This window comes from Podarcis cretensis, assembly GCF_951804945.1.
Source record: "Podarcis cretensis genome assembly, chromosome: 2".
Lineage (NCBI taxonomy): Eukaryota > Metazoa > Chordata > Lepidosauria > Squamata > Lacertidae > Podarcis > Podarcis cretensis.
In genome coordinates this window covers 65,492,657-65,517,144 of record NC_137171.1, presented here as the reverse complement: position 1 = coordinate 65,517,144, position 24,488 = coordinate 65,492,657, and the positions used below count along the sequence as shown (strand labels likewise).

Sequence of the window (24,488 nt, the reverse complement as noted above, 5' to 3'; positions counted from 1 at the left end):
AGATTGCTCCTTGCAACGCAGAAATCTTCACTCCACTCTCCTCCTCACACCTAATTTGACATAATTTTTCTGCAAGAGCAAGAGTGGAATGGAGATGCCTCATTCTCAAATTATGTCAGGGCCTCTTGTTTTGGTTTAATTAATGGATTAATTCTTTGCATGACAAAGGAAGAACTGTATCATACTAATCTCTCATTTCTGAAAAACAAAACGTAACCTCGCACATCAGACAACTTTGATCTTTGATCTGATCCCCCACTGAAGGTAACTGAAGCTAACAGTACTTTGCATTTACTCGACAGCTTATTACCAACGGCACAAATTCTCCAGCCGAACACACTTAAGATGGAAAGATGAACATGATCATCATGAAATATACAAAATAAATCTCTTTGAAATTTGTTTGAGCAGCTTCTTGAGCCTCCTCCCCACCACCACCCCTCTCTTTCGCTTTGCCTAGAACTTGTTTCTTGTGGAGTATTACATTTAAAACTGACAGCATTTTAATTAGAAAGGCAAATCTGGTCTTCTAAAGCTGCGGCTGCTTAGGGAAGATTTCCTAGATTTGCTGTTCAATTCATTTTTAATAAAGGCTTATTTAGTCAACTGACATATTTGTCACAGGGTGACTTTATGCAAAAGTAGAGAAGGAAAAATGCACAGGGACCTTCCCCTCTCCAGAATTGAGGACCAAATACAGTGGTATCTCGTGTTATGCACTTAATCCGTTCTGGAGGTCCGTTTGTAACCCGAAACCGCTCATAACATGAGGCGTGCTTTCTCTAATGGCGCCTCCTGCTGCTGTCATGCGTGTCAGAGCACGACTTCCGCTCGCATCCTGGGGCAAAGGTTGCAACAAGGGGCATCTACTTCCAGGTTAGTGGAGCGCATAACCCACAGCATTCGTAAGGGGGACAGTACGTAACACGAGGTACCACTGTAAAACCTTTCCGCTTCTAAGTATGCAACTTACTTCCTTTGTTCTTGTCAATTACTATGAAACTTAATGTGCCAAATGGGGCAGATGCCTTAAGATGGCAGTGCCTTCCCACAAGCCCAAGTTGGCACTACTCTCTGTACCACTCAGACTGTAGGAATAGCCCAATTATCACTTTTATGGATCTGAATCCTCATCAGCCATGGAGGTCTGACGTAAGGTCTGACATGTTCAAATGCAACTAAAAATGCTTTTACATGCAAGCTGAAGTGTTAAGATAATACAGGGACTTAGCTACATTGGTGAAGAAAAAGCACTTGATATGCGTTATAACACTGTGACCAGACGGCGCTGCGGAGTCCCGTCTTTCGCCAGTGTGATTTCCATTTATGAAGTTTAGCACATGTTTTCCTGAAACACCTTTTTGATGTGTCTAGATTCAGCCTGGGATAGAATGAAAGCACCTTCTACAGTCTTTGCAAGCATGGTAGTTAATGGATCATTTCCACCTTTCAATTGTTTTAGGAGTTTTTTTCTGGTGTATATGTTGGGTGAGAAACTGTCATTTACTAACGCTGCACTGCTATTATTCTTGAACTTCATTTTAACTCCTTCTGTTGCCTTAATGCAACTAAACCATTCCCTCCCTCCCTCTGTTGTTTCCTACACCAAATTTTAGCTTTTAAGCTCTTTGGGGCAGGGACCTGTCTCCTTGTACTTGAGGAAATACCATGCATGTTGATGGCACAACATCATCTAGGATTAGAGAGACCCAGGTTCCCCACTCAGCCATGAACCTCCGTGCGTGACTTTGGGTCCATCACTGTCTCTCAGCCTAACTTATCTCACAAACTTCTTGTGAGGATAAAAGGGCAGGAGAGGAAGAACTACATACACTGCCTTGAGTTCTTTGGAAGAAAGGCAGGCTGTAATTGTAATAAATAATATAAGAGAATGGAAAACCCATGACTCTCTTAGCTGATAAGCATTTGTTCACTTGCTGCTTTTAGTGCCTTCTGAGATTTATTTATTTTCATGCATGGCCCACTTTCTTCCAGGGACTAAAAGGTCAATACATCAGATTTCAAGTCTGTCTCTCATCCAGACACTGACCAAACCTTAGATTGATCGTGCTCGCTGAATTACATGCTGTCAGGGGCTCAGGAGCAGAGGCACAGGGAAGAGAGGAGATGGAGAGCGAAGGGGAAGAATCCGAGGGGAGCGTAGGAGAAGAGGACAGTGGACCGAGGGATTCCATGAGCCTCTCCAGCGAATCGGAAGATTCACAGAAGGGGGCGCCAGTGGCCAGGGGTAGGGGGTTCCCAAGGGGAACGCCCCAGGAGCAAGGGGGCAGCAGGGACTCCCAGAGCAGTAGCTGGAAATCAGGACCAGCTTCCCCACCAGAGCAGAGTGGGGGGGAAGAGTCCCAAGGATCGGGGCCAGTGCATTCCCCACCAGGGAGAGAAGATAAGGCAGGGCAAACCACGCCTCCATCAGAAAGTCGGACAACGGAGGAGAGGTCAGATCCGGCCAGTGTCCCGGAAGAGGAAAGCAGTGACCGAAGTAGTGTAACGGTTAGGAGAAAGCTCACTGGGCTGGCGCGAGAGGCAAGTTAAAATGTACAGGAGCGCGGGACAGCAGAGAATGAGGATTGGGAACCGGGTCCTAAAGCCCGCCGGAGGGAGGGGGAGGAGCTAAGCGACTCAGCATCGGAAGAGTCCAGAAAGGGCAATGCCCCAGCGGGCAGGAGGACCCAGAGGAGGAGAGAGCAGCGTAAAAGTTGGAGCAGGGCTAGGATCTTAAACTGGTGTCATAGGGGAGGAGACTCAGACGGGACTTCGCCGATCTAGGGTTTAAGACGTAGGGCTGCACGCTGTGGCTTTGAAATGGAAACTGAACTTCAATAAAGACTTTTGTACATTACTACAGCCTAGCGTTGGTCCTCTGTGAGCTGGGACCTAGAGGCAGCTCTGACACATGCCTTCAGATAATGCTCTCAAAGATGCAGTAGCAGACCAGGGCAGATTATTTGTTCTACTAGCTCAGGATGGTCTACTCTGCTAGCTGCATCTCCAGGGTCTCATGCAGAAATGTGTTCTACAACTGAGCTAGTGCCCCTCCCTAAATTATAGGCCCAGCTCTTCCATAAATTCCTTTGCATCACACAAAATATATGACTCTTGCACAGCTCCAGCAGGAGCAAGCCATTTCCAAAGAGAAGCTTTAGTTTCACCAACCGACCAAGAAGGGGTGGGGTGAGGCCTGGCCTGGCCTGGCCTGGCCTGGCCTGGCCTGGCCTGGCCTGGCCTGACATGCTTCTGTGAGTTTAACTGTAGCTTGATCTGCAGGAGGTACTTTTCATGAACTAGACAGAAGCATCTTCATCAGCTGCTAACATCTGCCAATCAATTTGCTGTCAAAGACACAGGAGGCTGATAAGAAAGGATTGCAACCGCAGGAAGCATTGGTATCATTTATCTTTTAAACAGGTAATGACCATGCATGAACTAATGAATAAGCTGCTCACCCTGATTAATCTGAAGTTAGGATCAGAATTAGAATGGATGGAATCATGTCTCCATTACAATGCAAAAGACTTCTGACCCACGCGGCGTTGCAATTGGACTCCTGTCTGTGTGAGTTTAATTAAATTTCATGGTTTACTTACTGCACCTTCTTAATGTTAATGACCTTAGACACCTCAGTATTTTCAAATCATTGTTTTCTTCCATTTCTTTTCTCTTATGTGAAAAGCTTTCTTCAAGATGAATTTTCGTGGAATGGATTACATCCATTTACTGTTAGTCAGATGTTTAGACGACTCATTCCCCTTTCCCCAGTCTTATGAAATGTACAGCAGCTTCGGTATGGAGCGAAAAGAAGATTTACACATCTGGTGATAGCCTTCCCCACCCCCCATGAAAGCGCAATTAGCATTTTTGACAGCAAGAGCTGTTTAGTAATCCAGGCAAAGAGACAGAAGACACAACCTTGGATTTTTAATCCTAAAATGCCATTCACTGTTTATGAGCCTCAGACAAGGCACTTAAAACTACAGTTTGCAGGGGTAAAAAGCCTTTATGTAGATCATAAATGTTTCCCAGTGATGTTTATTTTATTTTCTGCACTTCCATCTGCCCCTCCTACAACACGCTCAGAGCAAAATATATGGAGTTTATGTGTCTCCTATTTTATTCTGACATCCAAACTCCACACCAGCCTAGACTTTCATGAAGCAAAATGCACCTCATCAAAGATATAGGGTAGGCATAGGGAACCTGTGATCCTGGACTACAGTTCCAATCATCCCTGGTCCCTGCTTTGTCAAACCCAATAAATCACTGGTCCCCCTCCTTTGCCCAACATTCTTCAGAGTCCTCCCAAACCCTGACAGCCAGGTTCTGTCCTGGGCCCGGTGTTGTTCAACATCTTTATAAATGACTTGGATGGAGGAATGGAAAGGATGCTCATCCAATTTGCAGGTGACTGTCATGGGCCAGGAATTGGCTTCACCTGCTGAGCAGCAGCCTGAAGGAGCAGAAGGCAGAGTGACTTCACCTGCTGCTGATCAGCCTTCTCACTCCTGATGTGAACCAGCTGGCTCCAGCTTTCTTAAGCAGGGTTTCCAGCCTCAGTCAGATGCTGGAAACAATATTTGTCGTTCCTGGCCAGACTTTGCTGCTTCTTGCTTCTCCTGACCTTGGACTCATCGGTTTCTTGAGCCCTGGACCATCTGACTATGTGAACTCAAATACTCCTAACCTTAGGACTGGACTCAGAGTCCCTGTATAGGGACTCTGTGTCCAGGCAAGTACCTCCCTGAGCTGGTTGGCTGGCCTCTCCTGCCACTGAGCTCTGCTCTGGGTTGGGCAGCACGAGACTACGACAGTGACACTAAACTGGGAGGGGTAGCTAATGCTGCAGAATACAGAATCAGGATTCAAAATGACCTTAACAGATTGGAGAACTGGGCCCAAACTAACGAAATGAATTTTGATAGGAACAAATGTCAGGATCTACATGTAAGCAGGAAGAACCACAAATATAAGATGGGGATGCCTGGTTTACTAGCAGTACATGTGAAAAGAATCTGGGCTCTTAGTGGACCACAAGCTTAACATGAGTCAACATGGAATGAAGGTATCAAAATTACAGCATGCAGTACATTAAAAGAACATGTTATTATGAAGGTGATGTACAGATGTATCTTTAAATATTTAAATGGCACATGGGGGCTGGAGCAAGCTTGTTTTCTTCTGCTCTGGAAGGTAGGACTTGAACCAATCGATTCAAGTTAGAGGAAAGGAGATTCTGAACATCAGGAATAACTTTGACAGTAAGAGCTGATGAAGAGTGGAATGGACTCTCACAAGAGGTGGTGGACTCTTGTGTTGGGATGGCCATCTGTCATGGATGCTTTAGCTGAGAGTCCTGCATTGCCAGGGGGTTGGACTTAGACTCTACATTTCTATGTAAGCAACCAGTGCTTTTGTCTATTCTGAGACTTGCATTCTGAGAAGTTTTCAGTGTTATTTCTGTTGCATTTTGAGTATATTTATAAAAAAAAACAAAAACAAATTAGAAATCCTTCTCTGATGCCATTAGCTGTATAGTCATCACTTCACTTGATTACTGGATCCCCTGGCAGTCTAGCAGTCATAGCTACGGAGCACTTGGGTAAGGAGCATTTTGGACCTTTTCTGAACACTTTCCAACAAGGAGAAATGATTCAGTTGGCCCTGGATTTATGTGCTTCATTAACAGGAGCTGCAGGTAGAGTATGCGCATGGCAGGTGAAAGTGTTAAAACAGATTGCTCAGAGTAACAATTCTTTGGCTAAGCGTACTGATTTTGTGAATGGGATCATTAGTCTACTAGACAAAGGCACAGTTTTCAGATGCCAGCTACTTATCCACATCTCTATCCTGCTGTTGCTGTAAAGTACTTTTAACTTGAGTCACAGGCAGTTTAGGTCTCTGTTGTTTCCTGCGCTTCTTCTACAGCCTTTAAAATTAACATTCCCCATCTTCCTCTCCATGTATGGCTTCCCCATTCTTTGTGATCTATTTTATCTGGGATACTGGGATACTGAGAGAATGAACTAGTATTTGCAAAGGATTCTGAAGCCCGTTAACGGAAGAGGCTATCCATTTTACACTTCTTCAGGGTCTTTTATCTGAGGATCAAAGCATGATGCGTCATCTATACCAGTGGAAAACAGAGGCTCCTTCTTCGGATATGAGAATAAGCAACAATTCTCCTAGGGTACTAGGCAAATGTTAGAACTGCTTGTTGAGGTTTCTTAATCGGAACAATATTAAAGGGAATACACACAATCTTGTCCTTGTTGTAATTCACCCTGTCATTCTCCATTTAAACCTTAGCATAATTTTCACAGTATGTTTTTCTTTTGCATTATATTCCACTCTGATCTTACTGTTTACCATTTTTCTTTCTATACCCACAGGTATGTATGTTTGCCAAGTTAGGTTAACTATGTGTCTGATGAAATAGACTATAGCCCACAAAGTTTATGTCATAATAAATTAGTTAGTCTTTAAGAGGCCACAATATCTTTTGTCTGACTTTTCATGTCCTTAATGAAGCTTTAGACATTTATTGTGTGATATGGGGCTATAACAATGTAACCTATTAAAAGTAAGGGGCATCTGGCAACCATATCAAACTCACTAATATAAAGTGTTTCCAATTAGTACACACAGACTGATCTTTTGCTACAAGTTCACTAATGGAGAAAGAGTACCAGTGTGTCTGAGAGCTGAAACATATTGTTACTCACCATCTCCAATCTCTGCCGAGCTGTGACAAGTTTCCAGGGGGTTCCAGACACTCGGAGTTTGAGTTTCCATTGGAAATTAGGCACAGCGGAGATTGCAGTGTCTTTATGAAATATGGTTTATTTATACATATTTACAGCCTGTGTCTGGATGGAGAGAGTCCCCAGCTTTCACATCATAAGAGAGTCCTGCACCAAAGCTAGTGACCTTTTGTGTTACTGTGTAAAACCAGGGTCCAGAGAGGCTTCACCCATCTTGCTGTTTCACAATGAATCTCTCGAGGGCCCAATCTCTTTTCCTTTTGTTAGGCTAATCACCCAGCTACTATCAGTGATTACCTGATGAGAAAGCTGAATGGTGTTGTTAGCATGAACTTAATCCAGGGGCTTCAGCACTTGGCACAGTTTTTGATCGAACCCAGATTAATTCTCTCTCTTACTAAATCCAATAATTACAGGGGAGTCTAGCCCTGCCTACAAATTCATGCCAATATGAACAAGAGAATTATTTATCCTGAACTGTGCATTTCAGACTGCATATTTGAATATGTCTCCATATTAAAAATTAAGCAAGCACTCTTGTCTCTTAACGTGTCACATTTGTATGTGCAGAGGACATCATTTGCCTTGTCCTTTCATTTTGTGTAATGGATTGCCATGTGCCATAAATTTATCAGTACTAGAACATTTGTCCATTGAAAACTGGGTTCTCTCAAAGTGACGACATGGAAACCTAGGTCTTTTACACATTTTTATGCACATGGGTGGCACTGTAGGTTAAACCACAGAGCCTAGGACTTGCCGATCAGAAGGTCGGTGGTTCGAATCCCCATGACGGGGTGAGCTCCTGTTGCTCGGTCCCTGCTCCTGCCAACCTAGCAGTTCAAAAGCACATCAAAGTGCAAGTAGATAAATAGGTACCGCTCCAGCGGGAAGGTAAACAGTGTTTCCATACGCTGCTCTGGTTTGCCAGAAGAGGCTTAGTCATGCTGGCCACATGATCTGGAAGCTGTACGCCGGCTCCCTCAGCCAATAAAGCGAGATGAGCGCTGCAACCCCAGAGTCGGCCACGACTGGACCTAATGGTCAGGGGTCCCTTTACCTTTACTTTATGCACATTCTTACGTATACTTTTGCACATCTGCAAAGTGAGAAAAGGCAATGTAAACTGCACAAACACACTCTGCAACCCCCAGTTTCGGAAAGTCTAAACCCAGCTAAGCAATTCACAGTTTAGTGACCAGGCGTACTGGTATCTATGTAAGTGACTGTTGCACTGTCTGAACATTAAATCTATCACCTATCACCTATCACCCATCATCTATCACCTATCTACCTATCATCTATCTATCTATCAATCATCTGGTTCTGGTTCTTTATGCTCTGAAGCAAAATAACCTCAAACACTTATGAGACATTTGACTAGTTGAAGTTTGCAGCCCAAATAGAATGAACCAGGCAATAAAAGCAGCAACTGGGGGACCATTTATGGAAACTTCATTTGCACTAGCATCACATCTTGAGATAACAGCAGCAGCAGGGAAGATGAAATGAAAAGCGATGACACGTCTGCTCATTTATCTTGACTTTTGGGTATGGTGGTGATGATGGGGAAACAGGCAACATTATATTTATTTCAGACCTTTAAAAAAATCTTCCCCCACCCCAGTGTGCAATGTTGTTACTTAGATCAATTATTCACAGCAAATTTCTAATTAAACAAGTTTCACAATTCTCCAGACTGAAAATTCAGTTCCCCTCCCCATTTTTCTTCCTTCCAATGGGCATTGATAACCAAGGCAATGAATTAGTTGGTGATGCTGTAATTCAATACTTCTCATTGCTGAACAGGTAATACACTATTAAGCCAATTATGCAGAGGTAATTCCGACTTTAAAAACACAATTATTTCAATATCAGAAGAACTGTCCTTGAAGCAACCCTTGGTGAACTCTTGTGATCACACAAAGAATGCTTTATTTGTTTAGCACATCATTTCTAGGTTGCCTATAGCAAACTTCTGAAGCTGGCTGTCAACAAGAAATGACCGCCCTCTGATCTTTGAAGGGTGGTGTATAGATTTCATCAACAACAACAACAACAACAACAACAACAAATAATAATAATAATAATAATAATAATAATAATAATAATAATATATAATTCATTAACACAAAAGCTGCCATAAGGCCACAAGCCTAAGGATCGTATAAGATATTGCAGACCTCGCTCTCTGTGGACACAGAAGGAGGTCCACAGATAGAAAAGGAGGCATGCCACCCACGGGGCTCCATTTGGTGCTGCAGTTGCAGGAACAGTTGCAACTGTCCCTTCACTGCTGATGCTCTGCTGATGGTCGGGAGGGAAATGTTCTGTTTAAAGGATGAATGTAATTAATTCCCCACCCTTCTGCCAATGAGTTCAAGTGATATAGTTCTTCTGTTCCCTCACCACAACCCTGTAGGTTCTTCATGGCTGAGAAGATTCCCTTTCTGGGAATCATTTGTTCCCACTGGAGCTATCAAGGAATAGGGAATGAGAGTTACTAACCCCAACGGATGCAAACATACATTGTTTGCATCTTCTTGGGGCTTGAGACAACTTAGTTTTGATTTCAGTTATAGCATTTTTGGCAACCCTAAAGACTTTCTAGCTAGCTGTATTTTACGCACAAGAGTTTGAAGAAAAGGACTTGCTTGTTGCAGTGAATGACAAGAATGGGGAGCGCTTCTCCTCCCAGAAGTGGTGGGTACGTCCTTCTGGACACTTTTAGGGAGAGGTCGTTGCAAATGAAAAGGGATGGGGAAAATAACCTTTATTTCATTGGTTAGTCCAAGAGGGAACCCATAAAGTCCACACAACCATGTTACACAGCTGATGAATCACTCAGATAGCCTTCAACTGTTTTGAATTCAGGATGTACATTTAAAGACAAACTGCAACATGGGACCCAGATCTAGCCACCATGTCCAGTATCCATGCCCCCTCGTACCTATTTATCTTTCTCCCCCTCCTAGGTATAGAATAGGGTATAGTGACTGATGTTGCTTGGCACACAGTGGTGGGAAATATTTTCTTCTGCACAACTACCTACCAACATATCACTCTGTCTTTAAAAAGAAACCAATAAAAGCAAAAGGAAAAGGATCTGGTGCCACTGGTTTGATATACTGGTTTGATTAGGTTGGATTGTAAAGCCATTTGTGGCTTGGCCCCAACCCACCAAAGACAAAGGGATTACTTTGCCACTTGTGCTGATGAAGAGACCATTCACCAGGAATGGAGTTCAGGATGCCTGACACCTCTCTATCTTCTTCAAGGCACTCTACCTTGCAAAGTAGGAAGACATCAATGGAAGGAAATCACTCAGATGTGTTTTTGGCCACTAACCAGAATCTAACTTTGTACAGAGAGATCGATGGTCTGACGAGTCCACATTGACAAGGGAAGGATAGATATAAATGCAGAATGCCATCCACTGACCAGATAGATAGCACTTTTACTTGGACATATCTTGTAGACATCATTATTTGTAGCCCAGTAGCAGAGAAAAATAGTGTATTCAGAGTGATCGATTCCGAGCTTCAGTGGGATGTGTATTTCATTACAGTCATTCTGTCTGGCATCCAGTCCACCAAGAGCAAATGATAAATTTACGGTGTACTTTGAAGAGTTTTATTCCTGGGTCAGCCAGCAGCTGCACACTTATATAGTGCTGTCCCTCTACTTTTCCGAGAACCTCTGACACCAATTACTTAGGGTATGATGGAGTCCTTCCTTTGAATCACCATCAATCATAAATTGCCCCTTTAGAGATATTGCAGGCTCTTCCAAGCTGCTCCTCCACCTTATACAACTAAATTCCTCCTATTCTGTGTTTGACTGGGAATAAGAATCAGCATGTCTCCACAGCTGTTTCCAAACTTTCCAGTACTTAGGCACGGTGAGTAGGCAGGAAGGTGTGTGCTTATGGGTTTTCTTTGGCGACGTGAAAAATCAAATGTACTTTTTCTAAAGATGGTGCAATTTAAACAGGCAGGGCTTGAGGGACATAAGGTTGTGTAGGCTTACTTGAAAAGGTTGTGTAGGCTTACTTGAAGGTACATTCTTCCACCTTTGGTGGACGTGCCTAAGGATTAAGGCTTTCTGGGAGATGATTTATAATGAAATGAAAAAGGTATTTAAATATACTTTCTTGAAGAAACCAGAGGCCTTTCTCCTGGGCATGGTCGGCCAGTTGGTGCCAAAAAAGGATAGAACTTTCTTTTTGTATGCCACAGCAGCAGCAAGAATTCTTGTTGCAAAGCATTGGAAGACACAGGATCTACCCACCTTGGAAGAATGGCAGATGCAAGTAATGGACTACATGGAAATGGCAGAAATGACTGGCAGAATACGAGATCAAGGAGAAGAGCAGGTGGAAGAAGATTGGAAGAAGTTCAAAAACTACTTACAAAAACATTGCAAAATCTTTGAATGTTGAGGACACTGAAATGAAAAGAAGAGGTTCAAGTAACTAAGATAAATAAGAATATGAAAGAAGGGATAGATATTGGATGAAAATTTGAATAATATAATATTTGAAGGAACTTTTAAAGGATAAAACTAATATAAATGAATTTGCTAAATTAAATTTGAAGTGGAAGACAAGAAAGGAGGGCGGGTGGAAGTCAAGAGAATAAGGCTATGAAGGACATGAATTTGAAAAGAGTGTTCTTTTTTCTTCTTTTTATATGTTAAGTGTTTGTATTTTTGTGGTTTGTATTTTTGTGTGTGTGTGTGCTTTTCCTATTTATTGTTATAATTTTTTTATTGTGGAAATTTAATAAAATATCATTATATATAAAAAAATAAGGTTGTGTAGGCTAATATTATTGATAACAATATGTCTGGTTTTATTTTCATGCTGTCCTGAGGGATAGCTCTGTTGGTAGAGCATGGGACTCTTAATCTTAGGGTTGGGGGTTCAAGTCCCATGTTGGGTTGGACCATATGATCCAACTTTGTGATTCTGTGACCTTGCATACTGAAAACATTTTTAATGCTTTGTTGGTTTTATTGTAAATGTGTTGATACTGTACTTAGCAGGTTGTTCAGACTTTGCAGTGTGTGTGTATAAATGTATGTGTGTGGGGGGGGGCACTGATTGGGAATATGGCATATCCAGGCATGGAAAACCTAAATGAATAAAATATACACATATAATTATTTGTTGCTAAACAAAAAAGTCAAGAGCCTGCAGAGTAGCTGGGCATATTATTTTCCAGTTTTAGTTTTCAATAATATATTAGCAATCCTAGTGGGAAAGAAATTTTCTCTGAAAGATAATCAGAGCAGCATTCAACGCTGTTCAAACTAACTCCCACACTCTTAGAAAGGCTTCTACTTCCTGTCTTCTCCCCCTGAATCTTCTCTGGGACATGGGGAAGCAAAGTGTAATGAGCCAGAATCTGTGTGAAAAGCCAGAAATCAGGACAGAAGGACAAAAGGTCAAAGAGCAAGTAAAGACTGTACGACCCAAAAGACAGACTTGAAGAGTAAACCAGCGAACGATTCACAAACACGCCAGAGCTCAGGAAGATTATGTTGGTCAAGCAAATCTCAACAGCAAGCCCTTTATATTCCTGTCTGTCCAGAAGGATCCAACAGTTTGGGTGGAGTCAGCCCAGGACAGGGTGTTGCCCTCCAAATGTTGCTGGACTACAGCTCCTATCTGCTTCAGCCAGCATGGCCAATGGTCAGCGGTAATGACCTAGGGCCTGAAGGTACTCCCTCGAAAATCTGCCCCCTGCAGTTTGATGTTTCAGCACATGGGGAACTGTTCCTGACAAGGAGCTCCATTTTTGAGTGTCAGGGCAAATTTATGTGTCTGAGGAGGGGTTTCATTATTTTCTGATGCTTATGATCCATTTCTTTTCTCTTCCCTCTGCACCCTATTCACGTGGTGTTGAAAATGCCCACAGACTCAGCCATGCTTCTCTGTTATTCTGAGTTTGAGTACTTTTCTGTCATTTTAAAAAAGCAGTACATTGAAAGCACACCGTATTTGACTTGATGTCAGCGTGAATAAAATAAATAGCTTTGACCTTGTGCTTAACAGAGGCCCTGGGCTTTTATCCAGGAACTCCTGCCATGAGATAAAGCAGGCTGTAGCGCTAGTAAGTGGCATCCAGAAAGATACCCTGGGTCTTGCATCTTCTGTTTGTAGTCTTTGTATTTCGGGCTCATAGTGGTAAATAAAAATATTACAGTAGGTTATCTTTTGGTAAAGCCAGATTTATTTATTTAAAAATGATGTCTGCAGCGCTGCAAAATACATGAGCTGACACATCTTCAGTATCAGCCTAATGAGGCATGACTACTAGTATTTATTTACTGCATTTATATCCCACCTTTTTCTCTAAGGAGCTCAAAGTGGCATCCACCTCCACATTTAATCCCCACAACAACTCTGAGGTAGGTTAGGCTGAGAGGCAGTGACTGGTCCAAAGCCTGGAAAAAGCAGGATTAGAACCCTGGGAAAGAATAAGATACTGGATGCTCTGGGGATGGCAAGGAAGGCCTCACATTAGATGTGTGATGCTCTTTCACCACACATCAATTGGTGGCCATGTTCACATGCTCATCTAGACGAGGAGCCTCTTTGAGTGGTAGAGAAGCAGACATGCCCCATTCTACTCTGTAAAATGCATGTGGTATGTGCATAGGATCATAAGACACTGTGTGTTCCCACCCACATTTTTGATGAGAACAATTGGGCCTATGCGTGGGACATTCGCATTATGTTACATTACGGGTGTGTTGTGCATGCCTGATTCTCCACCATATGAGGGGAACCAGTTCAATGGCCCCCAGATGGATATATGAACTGCCTCCATTAAACTCTGCTGTGACTGAATTGTTGTGGTGCGATAGCAGAACCTATTGTGTTTGATGGCTAATTCACACATTGAAGTGGGGACAAATGTGGGCCAGTCTAGTGCAGTGGTTAGAGTGCCACACTAAGATCTGGGAGGCCAGGATCTGAATTATGCACTGCATCAAATCCTTCAAATGTATAGATAGTAGAGGCTGTCTTACATCAACATACTGTATCAAATACCCACAATGAATTAGTCTTTGATGCTAGGGTTCATGCAAGGTGAATGTGTTTGAATTTATACTGACCCTTGTCTTTGGACATGTACTCTAAAGACAACTATTTTAGGAACTGTTACAACTGGACAATTCTATTTGGGATGTATATATTCTTATGGCCTGGGGTTAAGTGAAACAGAGAGGTGGTTTAAAAAGTGCTAACTGGACCTACTGTGTTGAGTTTCATTATTTTAGATTTTTGAATTAAAGCTGTTCACTGATTAAATTTTTAGTTGATTAATCATTAGGTTTCACTCAAACAATTAAATGTGCATATCAGCAAACCTCAACCTGACCATCAGACAATTAGTTAATAAATGTAATGAAAGTTGTATACCAGCAAAATCTCAATCTGGGTGCTGTTTGGAAGATGATGGAGGTGTGAGATAAATTTACATTTAATAAACAAAGCTACTCATTTGAACAGAAAGGCCATTTTTAACATTTTCATTTCAATTCACTAATATATTCACTAATTCAGTAATATACCTGGACCAAAATTACTTTAATAAAATAAACAAGGCTGCCCTTCAGTCGCAGTCTCACCAATTACAATTTGTTCCCTTTGATTCAAAATTGCCCTCAGGTTTAATCAAAGTGCTTAAATAAATGAGTGCACCGATTTGAAGAACATCATGCCCATTTGTCACAGCCCGGTGTTGAAGTGCAGATCATGCAAGTATCTTTAAATTGTTCCATCATGACTTCGCAAAGTGTTAGCTATGACATGCTGATCGAAACTAAGTTCATTTTGCTCTATCAATTGTAATAATCTAATCTCAACACATGTGGCTAAGATAAGAGAGGGTGGTAAAAGCTTTTCTGTCTCTCTTTGCTGGTGCTCCATCCTAACAAGAACTTTAATGTACTCAAGATATTAGATATATCAGAATGAGTAATCAGGCAATGACCTTTTAAAACCCATTAGTATCAGAAATGTTACAGCTGCCCAATTGTCTCCAAGGTCTTTGTTTCTCTACTGCCTGGTCTCTCGTGAGTAATTTGTCTAGCAGAAAACAAACAGCTCAGAACCAGAGCATATCAAGAGAGGTTTGCTACTGGTTGTGAACCAATAATGAAATGTGTTGATATAATTTCATCTTTTGGTTTCATCTTCTACTGTTCCATCTTTCCCTCATACTAGAAGTACAGTTAGCTTCCAGTCACTCTGAGCAAATAGGTCTCGGGCTGATGTATTCCAGGAATAGTCCCCATAGTTCTTTCCAGATGTTGTTGTACTACAGCTCCTGTTGTCCTAACAATTGGCCATGCTAGCTGGGGCTGATGGAATGTGGAATCCAACAATATCTGGAGAGGACCTTCTTGGCTACCTCCCCTTTAAATAGTCCATGATGGGGGAAAAGCATCAACGAATGCTCATTTGATTTCATGAGGATTGAAAGTATTTGAATACAGGTGCTCAGCTATACCATGGCATAAACTATTCTACCAAATTTGGGGACAGAGCTCTGTAAAACTCTGCAGAGCCTGCATGTGTGTCTGTGCTCAGGGGAAAGAGGGTTCTTCCAAGCAATCCTCAAATAGAGGACTGTCCTCTGCAAAGCAGGAGACACAGCCACCCTACTGAACCCACTTTCTGCAATTAGTTGTGCCCAGCCATAACCCAAATTCCACATTTGGGATTTATTTCTGGAATTCCATAGCAAGCTGGAAGAAACTGAAACCAACCACTAATGATCTGCTTGGGATAATTGTATAATATGCTCAGACAGCATATAGATGCCAGCATATGGGATTGTGTGTGAGACAGGCACCAACTGTCACGGATTCTTTTTCTCCTGATCTCTTTAAGTTTGCAGCCTTCACCTGGCCTGCCAAGTAGCAGCAGTAGATGAATAAATTGCCTACATATGTTTTATTTATGCAGAGTGTACTTGCTTTCAGAGAGACTTCTTTAACCAGTTCAACTACTTAATTTTTTACAAGACTTCCTCTGCCCACAACACTCAAAAGTAGTGCTTGAAGGAGGGAAATACAATGAGAATCTGTCGGTGTCACTCTAAATTCCCATCTTGGACAGCCTTATGAATTAAGCACGGAGAATGCATGTTTATATTCCACATAAGTAATATCATACTCTTTTCTCTTAGGCATTTTCAAGTATACCTAGAAATCAGAAAGTAGAATTTGCCCATTGTTGCCACACACACTATAAACGAATCAACAACAGCAAAAAGAAAAAAAATGAAGAAATGTTGCAGTGGGAAGCAAAATGGCACTGACCCAAAATAAATGTCTTTATTAAAACTGCCATTTGCATCAGGATTTTTAAATGGTTTAGTCTCCAGTTCAATGCACCCTGCATCAACTTCTGCACCAAAATGCCTGAGCCAGGGAAACTGAGGTAGCAGACCCACCACTGTGGTGGATCCTTGCTTCTGAAGCAGGGTTGTCATCTTTGATCAGACAAAATACAGGATAGGTCAGGCAAAATAAAGGACAGGCTGGGGTGGGGAGGGGTTCACCACATTCAGCCTTCTGCCTCCCTCACCACTGCAGCCCTGCTCTTCCTCTTGACTCATGTAGATGGGCAGGGGCAAGGGATAGACATCTGACTCCCATGGGCGGCTTGAGTTACAGCGCTAGCCTCTTGCCCATGCTTGCATCGGAAGGGAATCAAGCATGGAGGGGGAGAAGTCAGGTTGGGGTGGAAGAGGGAGTTAAGCAGTGGCAGACCTGCACCATGCTAGACTGGAGGGTGGTGGCTGATGAGGAGTACCAGTGAGAAAGAAAGGAGGAGAGGGCAAAGGCTGGAGAGGAGGTTGCTCTTTCCCCCTCTTCTCTTTTGTCACTCGCGCCAGGCCGAGCTCCTCTTCAGCCACACCAACAGTGACACAGCTGCCATTTTGGGCTGGTTAAGCTTGAGTACAGGAAAAAAATGTGACCTGTTTGAAGTCCAAATGAGACAGGGGACAATTTTTGTCCCAAACCAGGGTGATCCTGTTTTTCTAGGGGGAGGTGGCAACCTTATTCTTAAGCCTCAGCCCTCTGGATTTCCCCTTTCCATTTCCTAGCAGCCATTTCCCCTCTCCATTTCTGTCACCTGCCCACCACCAACTCCTCTGAATGGGCTGAGCTCGAAACCTCTAGGTGGTTGGGAAATGTAGCAGCTGGAATTCCAAAGCTCTTTCTATTTCAAGCCCCCCTCTGTCACAACAGGATTATCATATGAGGAAGAAAGGAAACACAATAAATGCTCTAAGCCATGGGTTGCCACCAACTGCCTAAAGATGGCTGACAGGGCTTTATCAAAGGCCTGGCTATTGGAACTAGGCAGAAAGGAACACACCCTGCAAGGATGTGTTTCTAGTTTGCTTAGTGGAGCAAGTGGGAGGTGCAACCAATTTAAGAATCTCATTCTTCATTTTTAAGGAAGCAAGTACCCTGCTTCAACTTAATCACACATCTCTTGGCTTCTGACATTATTCTGGAGGTGAAAGTTATGAAACAAATGTCCCATTCCATGTGATTCCGGACACACACACACACACACACCGCTATCTCAAAGACTGCATATTCAGAGAAAATTACTAACCTTGGAGATATGTCACATCCTTGTTGCATAAAAGCTCCCAGGGAAAACCAGAGACTGTTAAATATTCCAAATTCATTCGTTTGGTCATTGGCTGGCTGGTCCCGGCCTTCCTCAACCTCCTCGTTATGCCATTCATATGGACTGAAGCGACTGACCAGAAAGAGGACAACGCTTACTCCAATGTAGGCAAAAACTATACACATCCAAATCTCATAAGCTAAGGGATCCAGAAAGGAGAAGACTCCAGGCTTGGACTTTTGTGGTTTTTTAATCATGATAGATATGCCCAGGCTCATAAATGGCTTGGAAAAGTCTATAACTTCCTCTCGCACTAGAGTGATGGTCAGTGGTGCGACAGCCACATCAGCTTTCTGAAAATTAAAAAGAGATTAAAGTGAGACCAATGTTTTGAAGGTCCGCAATGCACCAATGTTTCAAGATTTTGTTACCAAATTGTTGTTGTTGTTGCTTTGTTTTTTTGTTTTGCATTAAATAACATTTTCCGTTTACATGTATCAGGGTTGTATTGGTTTTCTTCTGTGAAAATTGATTTTCAGACACAATGAATTTTTCTTTAAAGCCAGTTTGGAAAAAGCTTGAAAGTGCGGGTTATATTTTGTACGGAAACCTCAGATTGCCTTCTTTCTTTATCAGATTCTTTTGATGGGTTGACATTTATCTCTGTGCCAGGCTAAGCAGCATGGTTCTCTCCAGACGTTACTGGGCTTCCATCGGCCAAAACACAGCATGATCAGGGATGGTGTGAGTTGTAGTCCAACATTATTTGCAAAGCCTCATGTTGGCCCACACTGTCTTACTGTAATGTTTTAAATAAAAATAATCCCAGTGTGGATTGGTACTATTTTCTTTCCTATTATTAATCATTATTGATAACTAATGTGGGGCTTCCCTTATGCTTGAGCAAGAAGCTGCTGAATGCTGCAGCAGGGTTGATGAAAGGAGTGAGGCCCTATCAGCTTATAACTCTGCTCTGAGACCTGCATTGGTTGCCCATTTGCTACTGGGCCAAGTTCAAGGTGCTGCTGTTAGTTAACAGTGTGGTTGCAGGATTGCCTTCCCCATGTATGCCCACTTGACTACTTCAATATGCAGAACTAGCAATGCTACAGGTGCCATATAATACTCATTCCATACTTGTAAGAAATATTTTGGTATAGCAGTACCCGCACTTTGGAACTCCTTGCCTATTGACACCAGGAAGGTGCCTTTGCTGAACCCTTTCTGGAACCTGATTAAAACATTTTTGTTCAGGAAAGGCCATTCAGATATGCAAAAGTTACAGGTGTTTTATTTCTTTTTAGCAACTATTCATTCTGAATATTTTAAAATACTTCTTGTTAAGTTTTTTATTCAATAATTTTAATATTTCATATTTTGTATGAAACTGCTTAGTGGTTTCCTTACAACTGAATGTTAAATAAGTGTTGTAGAATGGAAATACTAGTATTTTTCCTTCCTAACAAACCTTTCAACTGATGGGTAGGATTCCACAAGTGATGCTGCAATCTATTACCTGTGACATCTCCATTCCTTAATTCCTTACTTAATGTTGCCATTCAGAAATGACATGATAGTAACAAGCCTCAACTACAAAAGCGAAAGAGGAGACTTTCCTGCTGGCACTGTGCCTGACCATTTATTTTCATCAGGATACATTTCGCTATTAACAAATAGTTGACACAAATAATATCGGTTGACTGAAAATAGTTCAACTTAGGTGGCTATTTGCCAACGGCACAGGATCATTAATGATACACCACACTGACTCGCACAGATTTTAATATTTGTCTTGCTGTGATTGGTGAATAATGATCAGCCATGCAGGAGCTGAACACAAATGGGTAGTGACTTGATGCAAAATCACCTGAAATTTCCAGTGTTCATCTAATGATACACTTGGGGATGTCCTTGTTTCATTAGCTGTTACAGTTTTTAAGCCACAGGATGAGAGTGAGAGAAACTTACTCCATATACTAGCTCCCCGACCATGCCATTCCACATTTTAGTCTCAGGATCTCGTGCTCCATACTTCCGATCAGCGACAACCTGCAAGCTGTAGTTGTAGCCAACATGTTTTGCGATCTCAGCAGCTAACTCTACGCAATAACCTTCGTACCTCAAATTTCCTTGCAATGGCTCATTGGTCTTCTTTTCCATCACATAGGGGGCTTCCTGGGAGAAACAGAACAGTTTACAGAGCATATGGATGCATATCATGCTAATGTCATGTGGGAAAGAGGCTGGCTATAACAGTGGCGTAGTGTGGGGGGTGCAGGGGGGGCGGTCGCACCGGGCGCAACATCTGGGGGTTAGGGGGCGCAAATCCACGGGTTAGGGGGCGCAAATTACTTGCCTTGCCCCAGGTGCTGACAACCCACGCTACGTCACTGGGCTATAATACTTTACAGGTGAATTATGAAAGAAAAGAGTTTGTAGTGTTCCCACCGTAAACTCCAAAAAAGGAAAGCAAGGAAAACATTCAATTCCCTCAAATTCTATAATTCAGTTCAAATAACCAATGAGCTTGAGGATAGCTTGATATCCTCCACAGAACTATAGATTCACACAGCCACCTCCACAGGCATCCAGGATCTCCTGCCCTTATCTATGATGCACTGCTTCCTGGCAGAAAGTCAGGAAAAGAATAAGGACATCCTGTGGCTAGGTAATGAAAGGATCAGTTTCCTATCTATCTTTGGGAGGACTCTGATGTGGGTGTAGCTCATCTTTAGTTTTGAGTTTCGTTTATCTATTGTTTCAAGTACCTATTTCGTGTACCTATTGTTTCAGTCAAGTGAAAGGAGTCCCACAGTAATTTATAAAAAAGTGAAATGCAAAAATGTGTAATTAGATATTGAGAAAAACAATAGAGTCATATTAAAGTGTCCACCTAAAATTACTTGAAACACACAATATCCAGACACACCCCATGCAAGAAGACCCAGCAGAAACAGCTCCTAAAAGCCAGACCACTTGTAGCATCCAAATGCCTGGGGGGGGAAAATATGTTGGCACCAGGCGAGCTTCCTTGGCATTTCATAATCAAGGAACTACTACTACAGAAAAGGCCCATTTGCTGGTTAATACCCTTTGGACATCTCTTGGAGGGGTCACAAATGCTGATTTCAGGTCTGGGTAGGTTTTTATGGAGCAAGGCAGTCCTTAACTATTGTGGTTCTGAAACATGCAGGGTTTTACTGGTCAAAACCAGTACTTTATAGGTCAAAGCCCTGTCCATGGCCTCTTCCTTTCAGATGCTTGGCAGCTGCTACTCCCAACACATGAGGATGGTGCTTTGGCTGCCTGACCATTCAGCATTCCTTGCAGCGCTCCCAATACATAGAACAAATATCCCAGCTAAGGAAGCAATGTCCTTTAAAGGCATTGCCCTTTAAAAGCAGAAGACACCAATAATGACAGAGGAAATAGCAGCTTAGCCATGCCAACTGTAAAACCAGTCCTAACCATGATGCATATTGGAAAGAGAATTCAAACTAACTCAAGATGAATCGCTGTACATCTGGGACATAGGCAAATGCAACACGCGGACCACAGGATCATAGACAACATTGGGCAGCAATTTCCATAACCAGGGAAAATGAGGACAGAACATTCTACACTGTTTGCATTTCTCTATAAGTTACAGTATCCTCATGCCGATATGGGAATCTGTTCAAGAGCTTAAAAATTTGTTACAAGATTTGGATAGATTCCAGTTCTTCCCAATGATATTTTGCAATGCTAGAGCACAATGGTAGTTCATATTAGATAGGTTGTGTCCAATTAAGTCCGACTCAGAGTAGACTCAGTGAAATTAAGGAACCTAAGTTAATCGTGGTTGGTTTTTTTTGGGAGGGTACACATTATTTTATTCAGCAAGCTGCTTTGAGAGGGTGCCATCCTTAAAGATAGCCTAAGAATATTTCAAACAAGCAAGCAAGCAAATAAATGAATGAATAACTATTCCCATGGGAATAGTTTGCTTTAATAAATAATGGTGCACCTTGATCTATACTTTTTTTTTGCAGTAATTAACTTTCCCCCTCCCCACCTCAAAAGTTTGGAAATGTTTATAGCCATATTTACTCATAGATTTCATCTTTTGACCTGGTTATCAAGTGATTCAACGATTAAGATTACCTTTCCATGTTATTCACCCACCTTCTCAAAGACACATTCACTGCTCTCATTCGTCTGTCTTTATCCCCCCCCCCTTTCCACTCCCACTGTAGACATAAGGATGCTGAAATACTTACTAGAATTGTTGTAACAATGTAGACCCTATCCTGTAGAGTTGTGGTTTCATTTGCTCCTTGTTGATCTACGGCTGTTGGGACAAGTTTTTCATCTTCATTCCAGTAGCCAATCTAATGATGACAAAGAGATCATGGCACATCTTTGACATAAAGATAGTTTCCAAAATGCCTGGAATGTAATACTAGTGAGAATACCCACTCTAAGGCATGGTGAGAAATAAATCACTCTCTTAAGTTTCCTGTTGACCCTGACACTTTAAAGGCGTGGCAGCAAAATCATGACATATTTTACAAAAAGCACATATAATGGTGTTATTATGTTGATGATACATATATGGGCCTTTTCAATTTATTCCTGGTTCTGAGGGGGCCCTGCCTTTCCTGTTCAACACAGGCATGTGGTGGTAAAAAAATTAATGTAAGATTAGATTCCTCTGGTGAAATTCACTCTCCTAACCCTGTTGTACTTAAAAATTGAATTGATGCATACTTTCCCAACAGGGAAAAAAAATGCCTTGCAAACTCCTACGCAAAATCTTCACCTCTCAGACTACGGTATGGATTAGAACAAAGCTATCTACCACAGTCCTCTGAATTTTGTATCAGAATTCTCAGCACTTTAAATGTAATAAAATATGACTTTTGAGGGAAAATTAGAAGCAGCTTTCCCAGTGAGGAAAAATCGTAATGTTAGGTTCTTGGTAGCTGTGTCACTGAAGTCCCATCATTCAGCCCAGACATTGAAGTCCACCTCCGAAGCCTTCTGGCAGTTCCCTTACTGTGAGAGATGAGGTTACCGGGAACCAGGCAGAGGGCCTTCTCAGTAGTGATGCCACCCTGTGGAACACCCTCCCATCAGATGTCAAGGAAATAAACAACTATCTGACTTTTAGAAGACATCTGAAGGCAGCCCTGTTTAGGGAAGTTTTAAATGTTTGTTTTATCGTGTTTTAATATTCTGTTAGGACGCAGGTGGCGCTGTGGGTTAAAGCCTCAGCGCCTAGGACTTGCCGATCGAAAGGTCGGCGGTTCGAATTCCTGCGGCGGGGTGCGCTCCCGCTGCTTGGTCCCAGCGCCTGCCAACCTAGCAGTTCGAAAGCACCTCCGGGTGCAAGTAGATAAATAGGGACCGCTTACCAGCGGGAAGGTAAACGGCGTTTCCGTGTGCGGCTCTGGCTCACCAGAGCAGCGATGTCACGCTGGCCACGTGACCCGGAAGTGTCTCCGGACAGCGCTGGCCCCCGGCCTCTTGAGTGAGATGGGCGCACAACCCCAGAGTCTGTCAAGACTGGCCCGTACGGGCAGGGGTACCTTTACCTTTACCTTTAATATTCTGTTGGGAGCCGCCCAGAGTGGCTGGGGAAACCCAGCCAGATGGGTGGAGTATAAATCATAAATTATGATTATGATTACTGGAAGGAAGAGGGGTGAGGCAGCAGGGAGGTCAAGGCTGTGTGGCTGCCCTGGGAAGAGCCCACAGAGCCCATGTGCCCACAGAGTCCCAGCCTTTCTTTGATCTTGCCGCTTTCCCTCCTAGTAAGCAGCAGCAACACCACTGCCAGAAAGCTAGAATTGTGGCCTGCTGCTTCTGGAGAAAATTCAGATTACAATATTTATGAAAATGAGCATTTAAGTTATGTAGTCTGATAGGATAAAAAATGAATCACAGTTTGATTAATGTGAAAATGAAACGGAATGGAATTGTGGCTAAAAACATGGAGAAGTGACACAGCTCATAAGCAGACAGATTCATCCAGACAAAATTTACTCGTATATATTTCTCGCAACAGAAGCTAACTTTTGAGAAGAAATGTTCTTAAAAACAAGTTGCAGTTTGAAGATTACTCTCTTCTGTTTTCAAAGGCAAAGTAGCCCGTTACCTTTCTGATCCCATCATGTTTCATTTCAATCACATGAAGGGTGTAATTGGTCCGATGTCCTTTCTCATTAAACTGGACGTTACCAGTCAGTCCTTCAAAGCGCACCTTAAAAAAAATACAGGAATCTGTTAAAAGATAAAGTTTGTTATGGACTTTAGGTATTTTTCCTCCAGCCAAATCTTTAACATCAGATCAAACCCACATATGAGTGTATCAAGATCTTTGTATACCAAATCTGGATATGGTAATATCTAAGCTGACAAGGTTGCTTCTCAGTCCTAACTGCATTGCAAAGGGTGGATATGGAGAAATGTTCCTATACATTTCCACCTGGTGTCTTAGTAGAATTCTCCTTACTACCTGGCAAGGTGATCCAGATAACAAATCTATCATGATTTGATTGGTCCTGCAAGCTCGGCTAGTTATGTAAATAGGTTAGAATTCCATCAGTGAAAGATACAGTAGGGCTGTGTACACACTAACTCATTCCTAGCACAAAAATGTAGTCATTCTCAATCCAGAATAATTTATGCTCATACTCAACATGCTGTCTTCAATGTCAATTGATTATACATCTTGTCGTCTAGAAGAATAGATGTGGTTGTTTACATGCATTTGACCCCACGACCTGCTTGATTAGGTTATCTACACCTTTTCCTCCCTGCTTCTGCCCCAGGTGAATGAAGAAAGAAGTGATGGTTGAGGTCTTGGTAAACACCCACCCAAAATATTGGGCAGTTGTGGATACATCCCCCAATGCCAGGACTACCTACATCTGTTTTCCAGTGGACACATTTCAGGATAATACAGAATCAACCTGCAATGCACTTTAATTTTCAGAACAAAACCAGTTTTTTAGGAAGCACTTTTCAAGAGCAAAAGCTATGCTATAGATTTAGATTGC

General features: G+C 42.3%; 1 protein-coding gene across 7 annotated transcripts in view; it reads right to left on the bottom strand.

Annotated features, from left to right (window-relative positions):
- Window positions 1-24,488, bottom strand: part of GRIA1 (glutamate ionotropic receptor AMPA type subunit 1) — a 201,720-nt gene that overhangs the window by 30,504 nt on the left and 146,728 nt on the right. For all 7 annotated transcript variants that reach the window (XR_013836516.1, XM_079968219.1, XM_079968214.1 and 4 more), the window contains exons 8-11: window positions 23,585-23,689; window positions 21,705-21,815; window positions 19,414-19,620; window positions 17,428-17,798 (exon numbers count right to left, since the gene is read on the bottom strand). Coding sequence is in view for 6 of the 7 variants with exons in the window: in XM_079968219.1 (XP_079824345.1) it covers window positions 17,428-17,798; window positions 19,414-19,620; window positions 21,705-21,815; window positions 23,585-23,689 (794 nt within the window). In the remaining variant the exon portion in view is untranslated. The remainder of the gene's footprint in view (window positions 1-17,427; window positions 17,799-19,413; window positions 19,621-21,704; window positions 21,816-23,584; window positions 23,690-24,488) is intronic.